Genomic DNA, 17074 nt, shown 5'->3' on the forward strand with positions numbered 1-17074 from the left:
AAAAAGTCAAGTAATCGTTTCAACTCGATTATAGTAGTTTGGAGGTCGTTTGACCCCATAATCGAAATCGCGATTAAAACTCGATTAATTGCACAGCCTTAGAAGACAATCAAACGCAATATTTCTGTTTAAAATTATGAGTTTTCAGATGATTTTAAAAAGGAGAGAAAGTCAATGTTTCAAATGTCTGGTGGTAGGGAGTTCCAGGGGGGCAGCAGAGCGGCCGAAGGCTCTAGATCCCATGGTTGTCAAACAAACAGATGGTACAGTGAGGTGGAGAGAAGAAGATCGGAGAAGTGACTTCTGACCGTTTATTGTAGCTCATCTTAGGCACGTAGACAGGTCCTGGCAGATACATATGGCGTCCTTGCAGTTCAGGACCCGATAAACAGAACGGAATTAATCCCCAAAATGTAACGGGTACACAGTACACGGAATTTTGGATTCGGATCCAATTAGGAAATTAGTTTGTGTTCCCAACCTTAGGCAGGACATTGTTAAAACAACTTATGTAGCAGTCACCTTATATCAATTATGTTCAGTCACTGCATAAACGAGGACTACTCATATGATGAGTTAATGAGCTTCTCTGGCTAAATGTCTTACCACACTAGGTGCAACCAAAACAGTGATTCTCAAACGGTTTGTGGCGCACTCAACCGGTGGGGCGCAGAGGCAGAACAGGTGCGGCGTGCGACCGGGAGGGGGAAATGTAAGGCGGAACTAATAATAATAACAAACTAATGTCACGTCTGCATCTCTTTAACAGCGGAGCAGCAAACAAATTGCTCTTCTGCCGTAGCATAATAATGTGGATTTAATGTTCATGTGTATTGTGATGGAAATCTGGAGATACAAAAGGCTGGAAACATCAAAGTTATCTACGTGTATTTAATAAGGGGCTCTCTGCAGAAAGGATCAACACAGGGAAACCACAAGGATCTCAGAGTGAAGATGGAGAACAGTCTAATTCACAGATCTTGTATAGCAGGACTAAGGGATGTCTCTCTGAACCATTCCAGACAGGTTCCATAGGTGGGGGAAGGAGAGGAATCTAAACATAACAGCTGATTCACATGCGTTTCTTTAGGTGATAAGACATACACTCCTTCCTTTGATGGGTTATTAAGTTGCAAAAGGTCTCACTGAATTTACGTCATAAACAGTTCCGACCATAAAATAGCTCAAGTCATAACACATTTGGTGTATGTAAATAAAAGTCAAAAGTCTCTTAACAAGGCTGCAAACACTTACTATCCAGATACAAAATGGTTTGTCAATCATGCTTAGTTAATTTTTCTACTACAGTATGTTACGTAAATACACATGTTAAACTTGGCCCATTTTTGTCATCATCTTGTTGGGGCTTGGGAGCAGGTGGGGCATCACAGAAAAAGTCTGAGAACCACTGAATCAAACGGTGTCTCTCCTGAATGACTTAACATGTGATTAGTTAAATGGCCACTTTGGCTAAATACTTTATCACACTGAGTGCAACTAAATGGTTTCTCTCCTGTATGAATTGTCATATGCACAGTAAGGCTGCTCTTATGACTAAATGTCTTATTACACTGAGAGCAACTAAATGGTTTCTCTCCTGTATGAATTCTACTGTGTATAGTGAGAGTGGCCTTACGACTAAATCTTTTACCACACTGGGTGCAACTAAATGGTTTCTCTCCTGTATGAGTTCTACTATGTTCAGTAAGAGCGCTCTTATGTCTAAATCTTTGAGCACACTCAGAGCAGCTAAAGGGTTTCTTGTCAGTTTTACCTTTCATATCACTTAGAGGCTGTTTGTTATTTCTTATATTTGAGCCAGGCCCAGGTTCCCTGGTTGGAATCCAATCATCCTCACTGTCTTCAGTTTCAGAAGATTCTTCAGTCTCAGGAGAGTCTTCAGTCTTGTCCTCAGGACCTGGTTGTAAATGTCCATCAGGACCTGAGTTCCTGGCTGGTTCTGGGCCTCCACAGTCTGCTCTGTTCTCCTCAGTCTGACTCTGATGAGGCTGTGTCAAATGAGGTTTCTCTTCGTCTTCTTCACTCTTCACAGCGACAGGAGTAGATGTGAACTTATCAGCCTTCTCCGGGTGTTGAAGCGGCTCTCCCATCTGATAGGTCCACGGTTCCTCCAGCTCCTCTTTAATGTGGGGGGGCTCTGGGTCCTCCTGGTCCACAGACGAGCTCCACTGCTGCTGCTCAGAGGGAACCTCTTCTTTACTCACCACCAGTTGCAGGATGTCTGCAGGGAGAGTAGAGAGGTATGATGTTTTTTGGTCTCAAACAGTGTCACAATACCATCAATTTATCGATTCTTTTCTGAAACAAGAGAGTGGCTCTATCTGAGCCAGTGGCACCAGGATTCTGTAGTTTGATAGATGATACGTAGCTTGTAAGGCTACATTAGTGCCCAGGTTAATCATGGGTTTGAATGCCAATATTACAATTCATGTTCATTATTTCATGCTGAAAATAATTCATGTCTGCTACAACTTTAACATCTTTTAAGTCAAGTCATTTCTGTTTGTCGCTGCCTTTTATTAAGTCACATCCGAATCTTTGTATTCAGTCATTGACTGAGAATCATTCTCCTATTTTATCTCATGCTATTTCTTATTTTGTATTCTTTGAACTGAAATAGGGTTTTTAAATTGGACCTGATGTTTATATTTGTGTCTACTACACTTTGTCTTAATGCTTTTAAAGATTTAGTTAAAAATTCAGATTAACTTCTTGAAAGCAGTTAGTAAGGAGCTGCTCTGCTCACATTAAATAGATTTTAGAGCCACAACTCACAAATGTTTCTACCGAGGAAAAGCAAGCTCCACTAGCTTAGCTAACAAGAGCAGCTTAGCTCCACTAGCTGCGCTAGCACAACGCAGTTTAGCTCCACTAGCTTAGCTAGCACAACGCAGTTTAGCTCCACTAGCTGTGCTAGCACATAGCAGCTTAGCTCAACTGGCTGAGCTAGTACATACCAGCTTAGCTCCACTAGCTGTGCTAGCACAGAGCAGCTTAGCTCCACTAGCTCAGCTAGCTTTCCGGCTCCAGTTAGCAGGGACTGACCTGATCTGTGCAGCCGGACTTCGGGCTTCATCACGGCATCGAGCAGCCTTCTCTGGCGGCAGATCTCCAGCTCTGACTGCTCCACTCTGTCTTCGTACTCTGCCACGGTTTCCTCAAGCACCGCGAGGATCTCCTCAGCCGCCGCCGTTAGCCGCTCGGTTAGCATCGATCTCAGCGACGGGACTTGGGCCTTTTCTCCTCCCTTCTCCACCTGCAGCAGAACGTCTTCAGCGGCCGCGCTGATCCGCTCATGTACCGACACCCGCAGCAGCTGCACAGCAGACATGTTCCTTAGTGATGTGTCCTCCCGTGTCGAGGCTTCGAAGCGTGTGTCGAGTAATCCAGGAGGATTTTTGATAAGCGCGTATCAAGGTTCGTGTTGATGACATTCGAAGCCTCGCGAGCCGTCCAAACCACGTGACTGATTCAGGAAGTAGTTCGCGGGTTTGGTGTGCGATTTTAAATAAAAGGGGCTGCGCAACGCAATGGATTCCCCCTCATATGTACGTGTCCTGGGACTTTATTGTGCGTTTGCTTGCAATATAGTCTAGAGAATTGGGGGGGAATAAATAATTTATTTCAAAACTTGCGGTATCTTTTCTTTGTACCCCAGCTTCATCTGTGCCCTGTGAAAGGATCTTTTATAAAGCAGGCGAAATTATTTCTAAAAAAAGAAACCGCTAGAAACCCAGCACTGTTGAAAAGCTGTTGTTTTTAAATAAACATAAACTGTTATCCCTATTGTCCGTGTTGCATTTTGTCCCCACACACATAAGCACAGTCACAAACCAACTAACACAAGCACATTCACATCACAACCCTCTCACCAATTTTTTTCCACTTTCCCTTTTGACCCCGCCATTGTATCATAAAGACAGACACCACATTAATAAGTTCATAATTGTTTTTTTGGCATCACAAACATCATTCATTCATTTATTCTGTTAAGTTATCTTGACTCGCGTAGTGTAACTTGGCGTAAAATGTATGAGCGTAGCGTCTGTTTAAAGGGGATATATTATGCCCATTTCACCACATTTGATATGGTTCCTTGGGGTCTCAATGAAATGTCTGTAACATTTTTTGGTAAAAATACCACAAGGATCATTTAAAACAGCACCTTTTTACTCTGTCTAAAACAGCCCTCCTGAGATCAAGCTGTTTTGAGGGCCCCGCCCCCCTCTCACCCCGCCCCCATCTTACCCCTCTCATCCCTCCCCCTTCTCACCCCTCCCCCCTCTCATGGAGGTGTAGGACATTACGTTTTTACCTCCATTAATTAGCCTGTTTGAATGTGTTCTTCAACATCTATAGGGCAGATTATGGGCATTTATGTCTAAAAGGAATAGAGCAGTAAGTTTTTTTTTTTTTTATGCATGAGATATCAGTCATTTCTGCAATAAAATTATGACTGAGGAATAAAATACATAAATTACTCTTTCCTCTGTATTACTTTGCTAACTGCTCATCTTACACGTGTCAATTGTTGACATGTTACATATCAAACATTAAAAGCACACAACTGTTTCTATAAACTTTTATTGTCAGAAAGATTGCTAGAAAGATTGCCACAGAGCTTTTTAATCAGTTATTAAATGTACTGGCTGGGACAGAGGTAATAAATACATTCATTACAAAAATACAATTTGTGCCATCAGTAGCTATACTGTAAACAAATGAACACTTTATATTTGTGTGTCACCTTTTATTCTCTAAATACAATGTGAACTTTGCTCAGCCGTTACAGGTATTTGGCGTACAGAAGCTTTGTGAGCTGGTGTTGAGGCCCTCTGGGCCGGAGAATCAGGGTGGTCCTGCCCTCCTGCTCGGTGCTCCAGATCCGCAGAGTGTTCCCTGATGCTCAGGGAAGTTATACAGGGTTCAGACCTGCCCTTGATTGAAACTCGACACATAGCTGGCAATAACTTCCTGCTTGTCAGGTTTCTCATACTAGGCAGAGAGATCCTCAGGTTTTGAGATCTTCAGCAGCTCATTCACATATGGGGCCGGGTCCTGAAAAACCTCGTGAAAGATGAGGTCCAACAGGTTATCCATGTAATCTGTAATACAAATTGGGGGAAAAGTTGGACATTTTGCACTTTTTTGTATTTATTATTTTCTTTTTATAATTATATTATTCTATTTATCGTGAAGACAATAAATAAATGGTCTTTAAACAGGTTAACATGAGGATTAATGGTGAAGACCATTTAAAGACAGCAGTTAATTGATATGTTATTTATGTTTCACATACTGTTTTCACATTGTTTGGCTTTTAAATAGAGCCTGTGAGAATCACGGAAGATTGCATCTGCTTTCAACGGCTTTCTGTGCACTCGCCCTTCTTATATATTACATCTGTCCCCGCCGACACACAGGACAAACCTCAAACAGCTCCAGGAGGCAGTTTTCATAGACAATATATGTGGGTGTCTTATGAACAGGGTTGGAAGATTCCAATCTATTAGAACGACAAAGATTTCACCAAAAGGCTGCAACAGCTAAAAAAGTGTAGGATGGTAATCTATGTGATTATTGAAATGTTTAGATTAAATATTGAGTCACTCACGTCACATCTTGTCCTCTCCCTCCTCCAAGCGAGGTCTCTTACAGCTGAGGTCCCAACACCGACATCAGTGCAGCACAGTTTTCTGTGTGCCTATGATAAAACAGACACAATATCCATGGAGTCACAACAAATGAGATGCTGTTACAACTTTAACACGGAGACACAATCAATGACATGACGAAGTAACTGAGGGTAAACCAACCTGTACTTTTGTAGTGAGGTCGCAGTGTTTTCATAGAAAGCTGCGTTCCATGTGTGCGCATCTTTGGTGGGTCCGTCTGGCATGCTACGTGATGTAGTCTAGCACCGTGAACAGATGTGCTTGCCTGAACACCAAAAGCAGCAATGTTATTCATGTTTGTACTACTGTCATGCATACAAGGATACAAGAGCACATTTCCCCAACTAGGGCTGGTAATGAATAATCGTTCTATTCCCGCACATTATGACAACAACATACTCCGGTATCTTGAACGAGCGGCCGTAGCAGCAGCTGCACCTGGAAGTTAGGTTCGTGAGTGTTGTGCTCTCCACGCCCCCCCCCCCCCCCGCTCGCGTGTCCTCCCGTTAGTACTGTGCCGCTGATTTTTTTCCCAAGGCAGCACTGGGCTGGAAGTTAGCTACAGCCGGAGCTCGTAGCAGCTACTACAAACTTCCGTAGCTAACTTCAAGCTCCAGCAGCTACAACTGGAGCTCGTAGCAGCTACTACTAACATCCGTAGCTAACTTCAAGCTCCAGCAGCTACAACCAGAGCTCGTAGCAGCTACTACCGGGGTTCGTAGTAGCTGCTAAGGGGCTCGTAGTAGGTGCTACAGCCCCTCGAGCGGAGGGGGGGGGGGGGGGGGGGGGGGCGTGGAGAGCACAACACTCACGAACCTGCCATGTGATCACCGTTCACCGTGGACTAGCCAGCCGTCCTCGATTAATGAAAACTCCTGTAAAGTCTCTACCTATCCCCCACCACTACATACTAGCCCCTGTCGTCGCCAGGCTTTTAAACTTGAACTCGCCTCCGGCGATTGGACAAGCGTGTTTGTTGATCCAGGATTTGAGAAGGAATAATTAGACACTTATACATGAAGTTCTGGAAATTGAACATTTATTGTATTCACTGAAATACTTACAGAGAGTCTCTGGGGTTCTGCCGGACACGTCACCAGGTTCACTGGATCATGTCGAGAAGATTCCCCGTTCAATCCTAAGTCCACAGTATATATAATCAGACACAGGGTGGGCACAGAGGCGGTTCTTTTTCTTTGAGGGAATTCATCTGGCCAGTTATTGGCCAGATGTATACTGTTTCCTCAAAGTGCAGTTTTTTGCAAGCACATCACTTTCAACTGACCAGGTGTCCCACCACTGTGGCCTTGGCAAACAGGGAGCCTGCCACAGTGGAGAGACCCAGCAGATAATACTTTTCCAGAGGATTTCATATCTTTTTCTCACCATATTTCATGAAGCACCTTATTGTATTAGTTCTGGCACGTCCTCTCTCTTTTCTGAGCATCCGTGCTTTCATTATTTCAAATCTCAAGATGAATTTCCATCACACACTTTTCTCCGAATTGTATTTTGGGTCAGATTGACATTCAGGTTGACACCTGCTCTTTCTGTGGTCGTGCTCTGGGCCTGACCCTGCGTCTGAGTCAAAAAGATTATACATCATTCTAACTAAAAGTAACTGTTGTAGCATTATTGATTATATGGATTAAACAGCTAATATTTGTTCACAGGATATAGGTAAAATATAATCACAAGATACAGAGAAACATAGATATCTCAACACCCCCCACCCCCTCACACACACGGCACAACATGCTAACGGCACTAGCCTCCACACAAAATGTCTAAAAGAATTATAAAAAAAAAATACTTACATTTCCCTCGTCTTCAGTATTGCCATGGAAAGATGGCACCGACCCCTCTTTCAATAACAACCTTTTAGAGAATCCAGCGTTATATTGGCCCAGGTTGATAAAAAAAGTCGGATTCAAAGTGGTGGCAGGAACGTTGCCATCATATATGAACTCAATCCATCTCAATCTTGTGTCTTCTGAAGCTGGAGTCACATGAAAACATGTTTGCAGCCGACCACCGATTCATGCTGCTGTTAGCTTATCCAAGTGTTTCCAAGGCTTGCAAGAATGAAATGGCGGACACCGGTGGACCGAGCTTCTATAAAGTGGGAGGGTCCATCTAGGGGTGGGTCGAGTGGTAGTGGGGGAGTGCATAGAGCTATGGGGGAATGTACTAAATGGGCATTTTTCGACTATGACGTCTATTTCGGGGGAAATTCCATTGGACGCACTTTAGCACATAGTTTCTGAAATAGAGGAACCACAACAAATCGCGGGAGTGATTTTTTTCCAGAGTTTTTGGGACGGTAGACATGCCAGATACCCAAACTAATGTGTAGAAGCACTACAAAAGTGGAATTTTCATAATATGTCCCCTTTAAGTATTTTATTCTCATGTGCACCGGCTCTATTCATCCGTCTCATCCACAGGTCACAAGGGAACTGACAACATACGTCATACACACAGAAACCGTAACACCTCTAATACAATGGGCAATACTGCTACCGTAAAACAATGAGAAGAGCGATCTCTATAATAATACTTTAATATATTACATTTTTTGCTTCACAAACCAAAGCCATTGGTTCATTATAATTACATTTACATTTAATGTCCCCTTGATGGCGAAGTATAGCAGATGAAGCACAATGAAGCTTCGGCCCATGAGCGAATCAATTGGATGGAAAGCTTCAAAGCTTTCTGCGCACATCGACGCTCGGAGCGAGCAAAGAGAGCCAGCGGGAAGAAAACTTAGACACCGAGTTCATAGCCAACAGTGACCCCTGCTGGACTGGAAGACAATGAGGAAACTAAAGTGTTCCAGAAAAAATGTGGCTTTTTGTAATCCAATCAAAATCTGTTTATTTTTACACTAGGGTCTGAAGTAAGTCTGATGCATGTACATTGCCAAAGTTACTGGGGAAAAAAAACGAGGATAAGAAGTTAAGCTCTATTTTAAAATCCTAAATTACATTACATACCAGTGGACGCTTTTATCAAGACATAAATGGACATTTAGGAGAATCCATCTACCGACCTTCTGGTTGGAGGATGACCGCTTCACAACTAAGCCACAGCCGCCCCAAGTTATTAATTTGCTTCCATATCTGAAACCAAAGATAAAAACGGACAGAAGAAACATGAACACATCTTTTTATTAGTTTTTTCGTTCACATACAGCAATAATTCACACAGAGTGTATAAAAAAATTCTTAGAGGTAGAAAATAGCGGTAGGATGTCCTACACGATGTATGATGATAACAACAATGAGCTTAAACTGAGCCAGAGCGGCTTCTATGAACCACAATTAACCCTTGACCCTTCCCACCCACTGACAAGAAAATAGTAAAATAATTGCATAATTAAACCATTACATACTTTACATTACATAAAAAGAAAAGAAAAAAAGCACTGTTGTAAGTGTATCAAAAATTTGGCACCAAAAGCTGGTGAGGTTCGAACAGGACCAAAACATATGTGTGTGATTAGCAGGCGACTGCTTACATCTATTACAACTGTCACTGGTGCCTGGGTAAATCATCGCCAATCGGACGTTTGTGTAGTGCACTCTGAAAATAACTTTACATTGTAATAAGCTGGGCCTGGCACATATAGATGACGTGTGAACTAGCTTAAGGATTTGGTCCCATTGGTCGTCTGAAACTGGAACTCCTATCTCCTGGTCCCAGGTCTGCTTCAGATGAGCTGTTTGGTCAGGGTTGAGGGAGTCAATGGAACTGTAAATCACAGAGATGGAGCGCTTTTGAGCAGGATCGAAGGCGAGCAAAGAGTCAATCAGAGACCCGGGCGGGTGGTTGGGGAAGTGTGGATAGGCAGTTTGGACAAAGTGCCTGACTTGAAGGAAACGAAAAAAGTGAGAGTGAGGTAATTCAAACCTGGCAGCGAGCTCTGCAAAAACAGTAAATGTATTTTCTTTGTAAAGGTCTTTAACATATAATAAATTTGTTTCGCCAGATAGTAAAGGTAGGGTCAGATGAGGACGGAGGGAATAGATGGTTTTTAACAACCGGGGCCAAAGTCGAGGGTTCATTCAAGCCATAATGTTTACGAAATTGATTCCAGATTTTCAGCGAGTTAGTAACAACAGGGTTCTGTGAGACGTTAAGGATCTTGAGGGGGAGCCGCACGGTAAGGAGAGACAGTAAGGAAAACTTTGAGGACCGTAGTTCTGTCAGAGCCAATGATGGGCCTGCGTCGGCTCCTCTGTCAAGCCAATGACCAATTTTGTTAATATTGCATCCCCAATAGTATTGGATAGGATTGGGTAGTGCTAGACCGCCCTCCTTTTTGGGGAGTTGTAGAACTTTAAAGAAATTTGGGGAGAATCACCATCTTAACCAGGTTAACTCTGCCAGTTAGGGAGAGAGGGAGGGAGGACCAACGAGTCAGATCTAGCTTGAACTTGTCAATGAGGGGGCGAAATTTCTTATTAAAAAGGTCCTTGAAAGATGCAGTCACAAATATGCCAAGATATCGAAACCCCTCTGAAACAACTCTAAATGGGAAAGAGGATGGCGGCATCTTCTTAGACAGTTCATTTATAGGAAGAAGTTCACTTTTATTAAAAAATAACTTGTAACCAGAGTATCTGCCAAATTGGGTTAAAATGTCTGAGATAACAGGGATGGATGAGGCTGGATTAGACACATATAATAACAAATCGTCGGCATAAAGGGACAGCTTGTGGGTGACATAATTTCTGGTGATGCCCTCAACTCGCCCCTCTCCCCGAAGGCAGATGGCCAATGGCTCGATAGCTAGAGCAAATAGGAGGGGGGATAGGGGGCATCCCTGTCTGGTGCCCCGACAGAGGGCAAAAGGGGGCGACCTCAAACCGTTTGTAAGGATATGGGCTGTTGGAGAGTCATAAAGCAGTCTAATCCATGCAATAAAGTCAGAGCCAAAACCAAATTTAGACAGGACGCAGTACAGATACTTCCACTCAACCCTGTCAAACGCTTTCTCAGCGTCTAAAGAAATTACCACCCTCAGGTGTGACAGGATTGGGGGAGCCGATAATGTTGAGAAGTCTCCTGGTGTTGGACGAAGAGTTCCTTCCGGCCATGAACCCAGTCTGGTCTGTAGAAATTAGGGCTTGCTACAGACGAGTGGCTAGAACCTTGGCAAGAATCTTTTGGTCCACATTTAAAAGTGAGATGGGCCTATAGTTACTACATTCAAGGGGGTCCTTGTCTTTTTTTAATAAAAGAGAGATGTTGGCTTTTGATAGGGTTGGAGGCAATCTCCCACTATTAAAGGATTCGTTGTAGACATTAGCCAAATGTGGGATTATTAGGATTGAATATGTTTTGTAGAATTCTACTACAAACCCATCTGGGCCAGGGGATTTGCCGTCTGTAGCTGCCCAATCGCCTCCTGTACTTCCGGCGCTGCAATCGGAGCGCCTAGTTTATCAGCCAGATTTCCATCAACTTTGGGATATGAGAGCTCCTCCAGGGGATTGTGGTTCTTCCAGATTTCAGGTGAGTACTCTGAGGTATACAGGTCAGAATAGAAATTCAAAAGCGCATCATTTTTCAATTTGGGGTCGGTGACCACTGACCCCGACAGCGATTTTATCCTAGGGATCAGTCTCGAAAGAGCTGCGGTTCTAGCTTGATGGGCGAGGAGTTTGCCCGCCTTATCTGCCATTTCGAAATAGCGTTGCTTTGTTTTTAACAATTTTGTTTCAACCTTGGATGTTGACAGGAGGTCAAACTCAGCCTGGAGTTTAAGACGTTGGTCATAAAGGGAGAAAAAAAAAAAAAAAAAAATTCAAAACCCCTGTATAGCTTCCAGTTTCTTTATAGAAACATGTTTTTTTGAGTCAAAACAGTATTTAAACTTGAGACTTTACTCCTACATTGGCCGAGTGTGCTGCTAAAACTTGAACAAACATGAGGATGGTGTAACTTACCATTCAGAAACAGCCTGTTGTATGCGACCGTGAATATGTGGGTGGTCTTCTACAGCTGTATCCAAGATTAACCCCGACTTCAGCTGTGTTTACCAGAGAGATCGTAAATGCACCAGAATGAGAACTGTGATAGGCCTGGTTGTTTGTCACTCAAATTGCAGTCAGCCAATCAGAGAAAGGCTCATAAATAATTAATGAGGCGGGCGAAAACTGCCTCTTCTTTCTGCAACGCCAGAGGCAGAGGAGGAGACATGAACATGCACATTGCAGCAGTTTTTTCGAGTTTAATCAACTGATGTATATTTGTAGGGGTACCAGTACCTCAAATTGAATCCTAGAAATGTGTAATAGGTTCTTTAATGAAGTGGATGGATTTAGTAACTGGGTAAAGTCTTGGTGCAACTGAACATTCTGAAATTGTATTTTATCATTTTCTATTCTCGGCAGGTTGCTTAAATCATCATCCTTGGGTTTGCCTGTACAGATTGCTACTACAGTATCCAGTGCAAATACCAAATACATTCCTAAGTATTTTATAAACAGAGCAGCTGACTTTTCACTGAGCCCCCCATCCAATAGTTGGTTGTCTATCAGCGTGCAGAGCAGACAATCATGCTTTTCCACTGTTGCTAACGTGTTCTGATCACGACCATGTTCTTTGTCCCAAAGATTCGGGCTGTTAGACCTCAGGTTCGGCTGAGACTCTCCAAGACCAAGAAGCATGTCAGCAGGGCCTACGGAGCCTCCATGTGCACCAAGTGTCAGCGACAGGTAAAAGGATTGCTCATCTCCTGACCCTCACTGAGAAACTGGAGCAATGCTCTTATTTGCGGCTGCGACAAGATTCTTTAATTTAAGGACAGATTATGAATAAAATATCTGCACATAGATTTTTGTGCAAGTTTGGAACTGCTTATGCATTTATCCATTCTTGCCTTTTATTTACAGGATCAAGCGTGCTTTCCTGATTGAGGAGCCGGAGATTTTTGTCAAGGTGCAGAAGGCACAGAGGCAGAAATCTGCAGTAAGTTGTGTATTTGTATTGCCACAATAAAAAAAAAAAGACAAACAAGTCCATTGCCTGCTGTGATTTATCATGCTTGAAACTAGGAAATACAACATAATTACTTTTATTGTTGAATTTACATCAGGTCGAACAACATGGGTCTAAATACTTGACTGAATTAAAGAATTCAAGGTACTGTGAGTGTTTAAAATCCCACAAAAGCTTAAAAACAGTGAAGAGCATGCATCTGACACCAGCAGCAACCTAAAGAGTGCAATCGCATTACATTACATTTCATTTAGCTGACCCGTATATCCAAAACAACTTACAATCAGTGCATTCAACCATGATGGTACAAATCCAGAACAATAATCAAGAAAGTAAAAATTTTCTTCAAGACAAAAAAAACCTACAAAGTGCCATATGTAAGTGCCATATCAGTGCTGCTAAACTGAATCCTTAAATTGTTTCAATCCAAGGTATAATGTCTTTAGTCTGCAGTGGTAGATGTGTAGATTTCTGCTGTCTTTATGTCATTGGGGAGCTCGTTCCACCATTTAGGAGCCTGGACAGCAAACAGTCGTGATTTTGACGAGTGGTTAGCTCACAGTGAGAGAGGAATAAGCCGATTGGCAGGTGAAGAGGGGAGTGAACAGGCTGGGGTGGGAAGTTTGACCACGTCCTGGATGCAGACGTGACCCAATCCGTTGAAAAAAGTACTGTTTTGAAACGGATGCGGGCAGCTACTGGTAACCAGTGAGGTGAGTGGAGGAACAGAGTAGTGTGATTGAATTTAGGTAGGTTAAAGACCAGTTCAGCTGCTACATTCTGGATGAGCTGCAGAGGTTGGATGGCACTAGCAGGTAGACATGCCAGGAGGGAGCTGGAATAGTCTAGGTGTGAGATGACCAGAGCCTGAACCAGAACCGGCGCTGCCTTCTGAGTGAGAAGGGGACCTATTCTCCTGATGTTGTGCAGGATGTATCTACAGGAACACGTTGTTGCAGTAATGTTTGCAGTAAGGGAGAGTTGACTGTCGAGTGTCACACCCATGTTCCTAGCAGTCTGGGCAGGGGCTTACACGGAGTTGTCAAAGATAAAAGTCAGGTCATTGGTGGGAGAGTCTTTCCCAGGAAGGAAAAGTAGAAACAACCAGGGCAAAAGAGGGGAATCAACACCAAGCCCCCTGTGGTGAGACTCCCCAGACCATGGACCACATCCTCAGAGGTGCCCACCCGCTCTTACAAAGACCTGGATGAGACAAACACTGCCTTACAACAGTTACAGCATTGAAGAGATAAGTAATAACCTCATCAAAAAATAAAATAACAATGTTACGAATGTTATGAGAAAGAAAGATACTAAACAAAAGTTGCAGTAAGTGGAAATGTTAAGGAGTCTTGCACATGATACTGAAAATAATATGATGGAAAAAATTATATTGCTCGTGTACTAAATAAATCAAACTGGGAACTTATTAGTTTTATAGTCACTTGAGAAACAGATGAATGCTATATATATATATATATATATATAATGTTGGACGTACTGTTACATTTTTTTGCACACTAAGTGCAACCTAAGGGTTCCTCTCCTGTATGACTCCTCATATGTCGATTTAGAAGGCTCTTATATCTAAATGTTTTACCACACTCAGTGCAACTTAATGGTTTCGCTCCTGTATGAATTCTCATATGTTCAGTTATCTTGCTCTTATCATTACATTTTCTATCACACACTGAGCAACTAAATGGTTTCTCTCCTGTATGACTTGTCATATGTCTCTTTAAACCAGCAATTGCTCTAAATGTATGACCACACAGAGTGCAACTAAAGGGTTTTTCATCTGTATGACTCCTTACATGAATATTTAGAATGCCCCTATTACGAAATGTTTTACCACACTGTGTGCAAGTAAATGGTTTCTCTCCTGTATGACTTATCATATGTTGTGTTAGAAAGCCCTTTAGTCTAAATGTTTTACCACACTCGGAGCAACTAAATGGTTTCTCTCCCGTATGAATTCTCACATGACGCTTTAAGTAACAATCATGGGAAAATCTTTTATCACACTGAGAGCAACTAAAGGGCTTCTCTTCTGTATGACTTCTCATGTGTGTAGTTAGGTAGGTTTCATGTCTAAAGCTTTTACCACACTCAGAACAACTAAAGGGGTTCTCTCGTGTATGAACCCTCATATGTTTCTTCAGATTGTAGTTTCGGTTAAATGTTTTACCACACTCAGAGCAACTAAATGATTTCTCATCAGTTTTACATCTCATGTCGCTTAGAGGCTGTTTGTTATTTGTTGTATTTAAACCAGACAGAGGTTCCCTGGTCTCCATCCAACCATCATCATCACTGACTTCAGTCTCAGAAGAGTTTTCAGTCCCAGAGGAGTCTTCAGTCTTGTCCTCAGGACCTGGTTGTAAATGTCCATCAGGACCTGAGTTCCTTGCTGGTTCTGGGCCTCCACAGTCTGCACTGTCCTCCTCAGTCTGATGAAGCTGTGTCAACAGAAGTTTCTCTTCGTCTTCTTCACTCTTTACAGTGACAGGAGTCAACGTGAACTTCATATCAGCCTCCGCCAGTTGTTGAAGCTGCTCTCCCTTCTGATTGGTCCACGGTTCCTCATGTTCCTCTTTAATGTGGAGGGGCTCTGGGTCCTCCTGGTCCACAAGGGAGCTCCACTGCTGCTGCTCAGAGGGAACCTCTTCTTTACTCACCACCAGTTGCAGGATGTCTGCAGGGAGAGTAGAGAGGTATGATGTTTTTTGGTCTCAAACAGTGTCGATATATCAATACTTTATCAATTCTTTTCTTAAATAATTGAGTGGCTCTATATGAGCCAGTGGCACCAGACTTCTGTTTGATAGAATGATATGTAGTTTGTGAGGCTACAGTAGTATGCAGGTTAATCCTGGGTTTGAAATGCCAGAATTAAAAGGTCATTTATGTTCAATATTTCATGCTGAATAAATTGTAGAATATCTGATAAGTGTTTTCTTGTTTGCTTTCATGCGTGTAGGTGTTTTTTTTACACTGGATAAGTAGCTTTAATTTTAAGGTATGTTGTACTTACGATGTACTTACATGTACTTGTATGTGCACTGTTCTGTGCGCAGTTTATAGCAAAATATACAGAGAGAATCATCTTTCAGCACATGTAATGTTCATCTGTTGAATATGACAGTGGGTACAACTGCTAAATGAAACAGAAGTTTCGGGAATGACAACAGTCAGTGGAAAAATCCATGAAAACAGGTTTTATTGAGTTTATTTTCTCAGGAATAAATAGAAAATATTTCATGTCCGCTACAACTTTACCTTAATTTAAATATTCTCTGTTTGTCGCTTCTTTTTATTAAGTCACATCTTAGGCTTTATATTCATTCACTGACTGACCTTCATTTTGCTATATGATCTCATGCTACTTTTTGTTCTATTCTCTGATTTGTAATAAGAATTTTTATTTGGACCCGACTGTTTATATGTGTGTATTCTTGAAGTTAGTGATGAGCTACTCTGCTCACATTTAATCGATTTTAGAGCCACAACTCACAAATGTTTATTGTGTCCGTCTTAGAAAAGCAAGCTCCACTAGCTGAGCTAGCAGACAGCAGCTTAGCTCCACTAGCTTAGCCTAACTAGCTTTCCGGCTTCAGTGAGAAGGGACTGACCTGCTCTGTGCAGCCGGACCTCGGGCTTCATCACGGCATCGAGCAGCCTCCTCTGGCGGCAGATCTCCAGCTCTGACTGCTCCACTCTGTCTTCGTACTCTGTCACGGTTTCCTCAAGCAACGTGAGGATCTCCTCAGCCGCCACCGTTAGCCGCTCGGTGAGCATCGCCCTCAGCGACGGGACCTGAGCCGTTTCTCCTCCTTTCTCCACCTGCAGCAGAAAGTCTTCAGCTGCAGCGTTGATCCGCTCATGTACCGACACCCGCAGCAGCTGCACGGCGGACATGTTCCTCCTTTCTGCGCACATCGAGACTCGGAGCGAGAAAAGAGAGCCATCGGCAAGTAAATAAAGACACCGAGTTCAGAGCCAACAGTGACCCCTGCTGGACGACGAGGAAACTAAAGTACTAACCACCCAACCAATGCCGCGAGGGCAGTTAAGGAATATCTGCACAGTATATCTTGATCCCATCTTCCACCCACCACACAATAAAGTAATTATCTCTGCAGTGAATGTTGAAATCCATTGGGTAGTCTTCAGATTGTAACAGGGGGGATGTATGAACCAAATTCAACTCTATTGCTTTCTGGATCCCTTGAGCAATCAGTGTACATATTTTGATAGTTACTGCATCTGTTCTTAAGATGTCTGTCTACATGTGCCGCAAGATCTCCTATTTCACCTTTCTGCAATAATTCTTTAATTGACAGATCCACATCAGCTTCTGCTCACAG

At 42.8% G+C, this 17074-nt stretch overlaps 2 protein-coding genes and 1 long non-coding RNA gene across 3 annotated transcripts; all 3 read right to left on the reverse strand.

Annotated features, from left to right (window-relative positions):
- Positions 1–877: 877 nt before the first annotated feature.
- Positions 878–3552, reverse strand: LOC128430208 (zinc finger protein 287). Its single transcript, XM_053416200.1, has 2 exons — positions 3067–3552; positions 878–2242 (listed from the first exon to the last, which is right to left on the reverse strand). Exons 1-2 carry the CDS (start codon positions 3350–3352, stop codon positions 1386–1388), a joined length of 1143 nt encoding a protein of 380 aa, XP_053272175.1. The 5' UTR covers positions 3353–3552; the 3' UTR covers positions 878–1385.
- Positions 3553–4796: 1244 nt separating this feature from the next.
- LOC128430209 (uncharacterized) lies at positions 4797–6005 on the reverse strand. The gene is made up of 3 exons (XR_008333973.1): positions 5838–6005; positions 5636–5725; positions 4797–5126 (listed from the first exon to the last, which is right to left on the reverse strand). It is a non-coding gene; the product is annotated as an uncharacterized LOC128430209 (long non-coding RNA).
- A 6789-nt stretch (positions 6006–12794) lies between these two features.
- Positions 12795–16705, reverse strand: LOC128430207 (zinc finger protein 260). The gene is made up of 2 exons (XM_053416199.1): positions 16340–16705; positions 12795–15402 (listed from the first exon to the last, which is right to left on the reverse strand). Exons 1-2 carry the CDS (start codon positions 16644–16646, stop codon positions 14228–14230), a joined length of 1482 nt encoding a protein of 493 aa, XP_053272174.1. The 5' UTR covers positions 16647–16705; the 3' UTR covers positions 12795–14227.
- Positions 16706–17074: the final 369 nt, after the last annotated feature.

The sequence above is a fragment of the Pleuronectes platessa genome, chromosome 23 (genome assembly GCF_947347685.1).
Source record: "Pleuronectes platessa chromosome 23, fPlePla1.1, whole genome shotgun sequence".
NCBI lineage: Eukaryota > Metazoa > Chordata > Actinopteri > Pleuronectiformes > Pleuronectidae > Pleuronectes > Pleuronectes platessa.

What these genes read in the sequence shown, in the direction of transcription:
- LOC128430208 (XM_053416200.1), bottom strand. Translation starts at nt 3,352, where the DNA reads ATGTCTGCTGTGCAGCTGCTGCGGGTGTCGGTACATGAGCGGATCAGC. An exon ending in AGTCCGGCTGCACAGATCAG is followed by an intron (nt 2,243 to 3,066) that starts GTCAGTCCCTGC and finishes CTCTCCCTGCAG; the next exon opens with ACATCCTGCAACTGGTGGTG.
- LOC128430207 (XM_053416199.1), bottom strand. Translation starts at nt 16,646, where the DNA reads ATGTGCGCAGAAAGGAGGAACATGTCCGCCGTGCAGCTGCTGCGGGTG. An exon ending in GGTCCGGCTGCACAGAGCAG is followed by an intron (nt 15,403 to 16,339) that starts GTCAGTCCCTTC and finishes CTCTCCCTGCAG; the next exon opens with ACATCCTGCAACTGGTGGTG.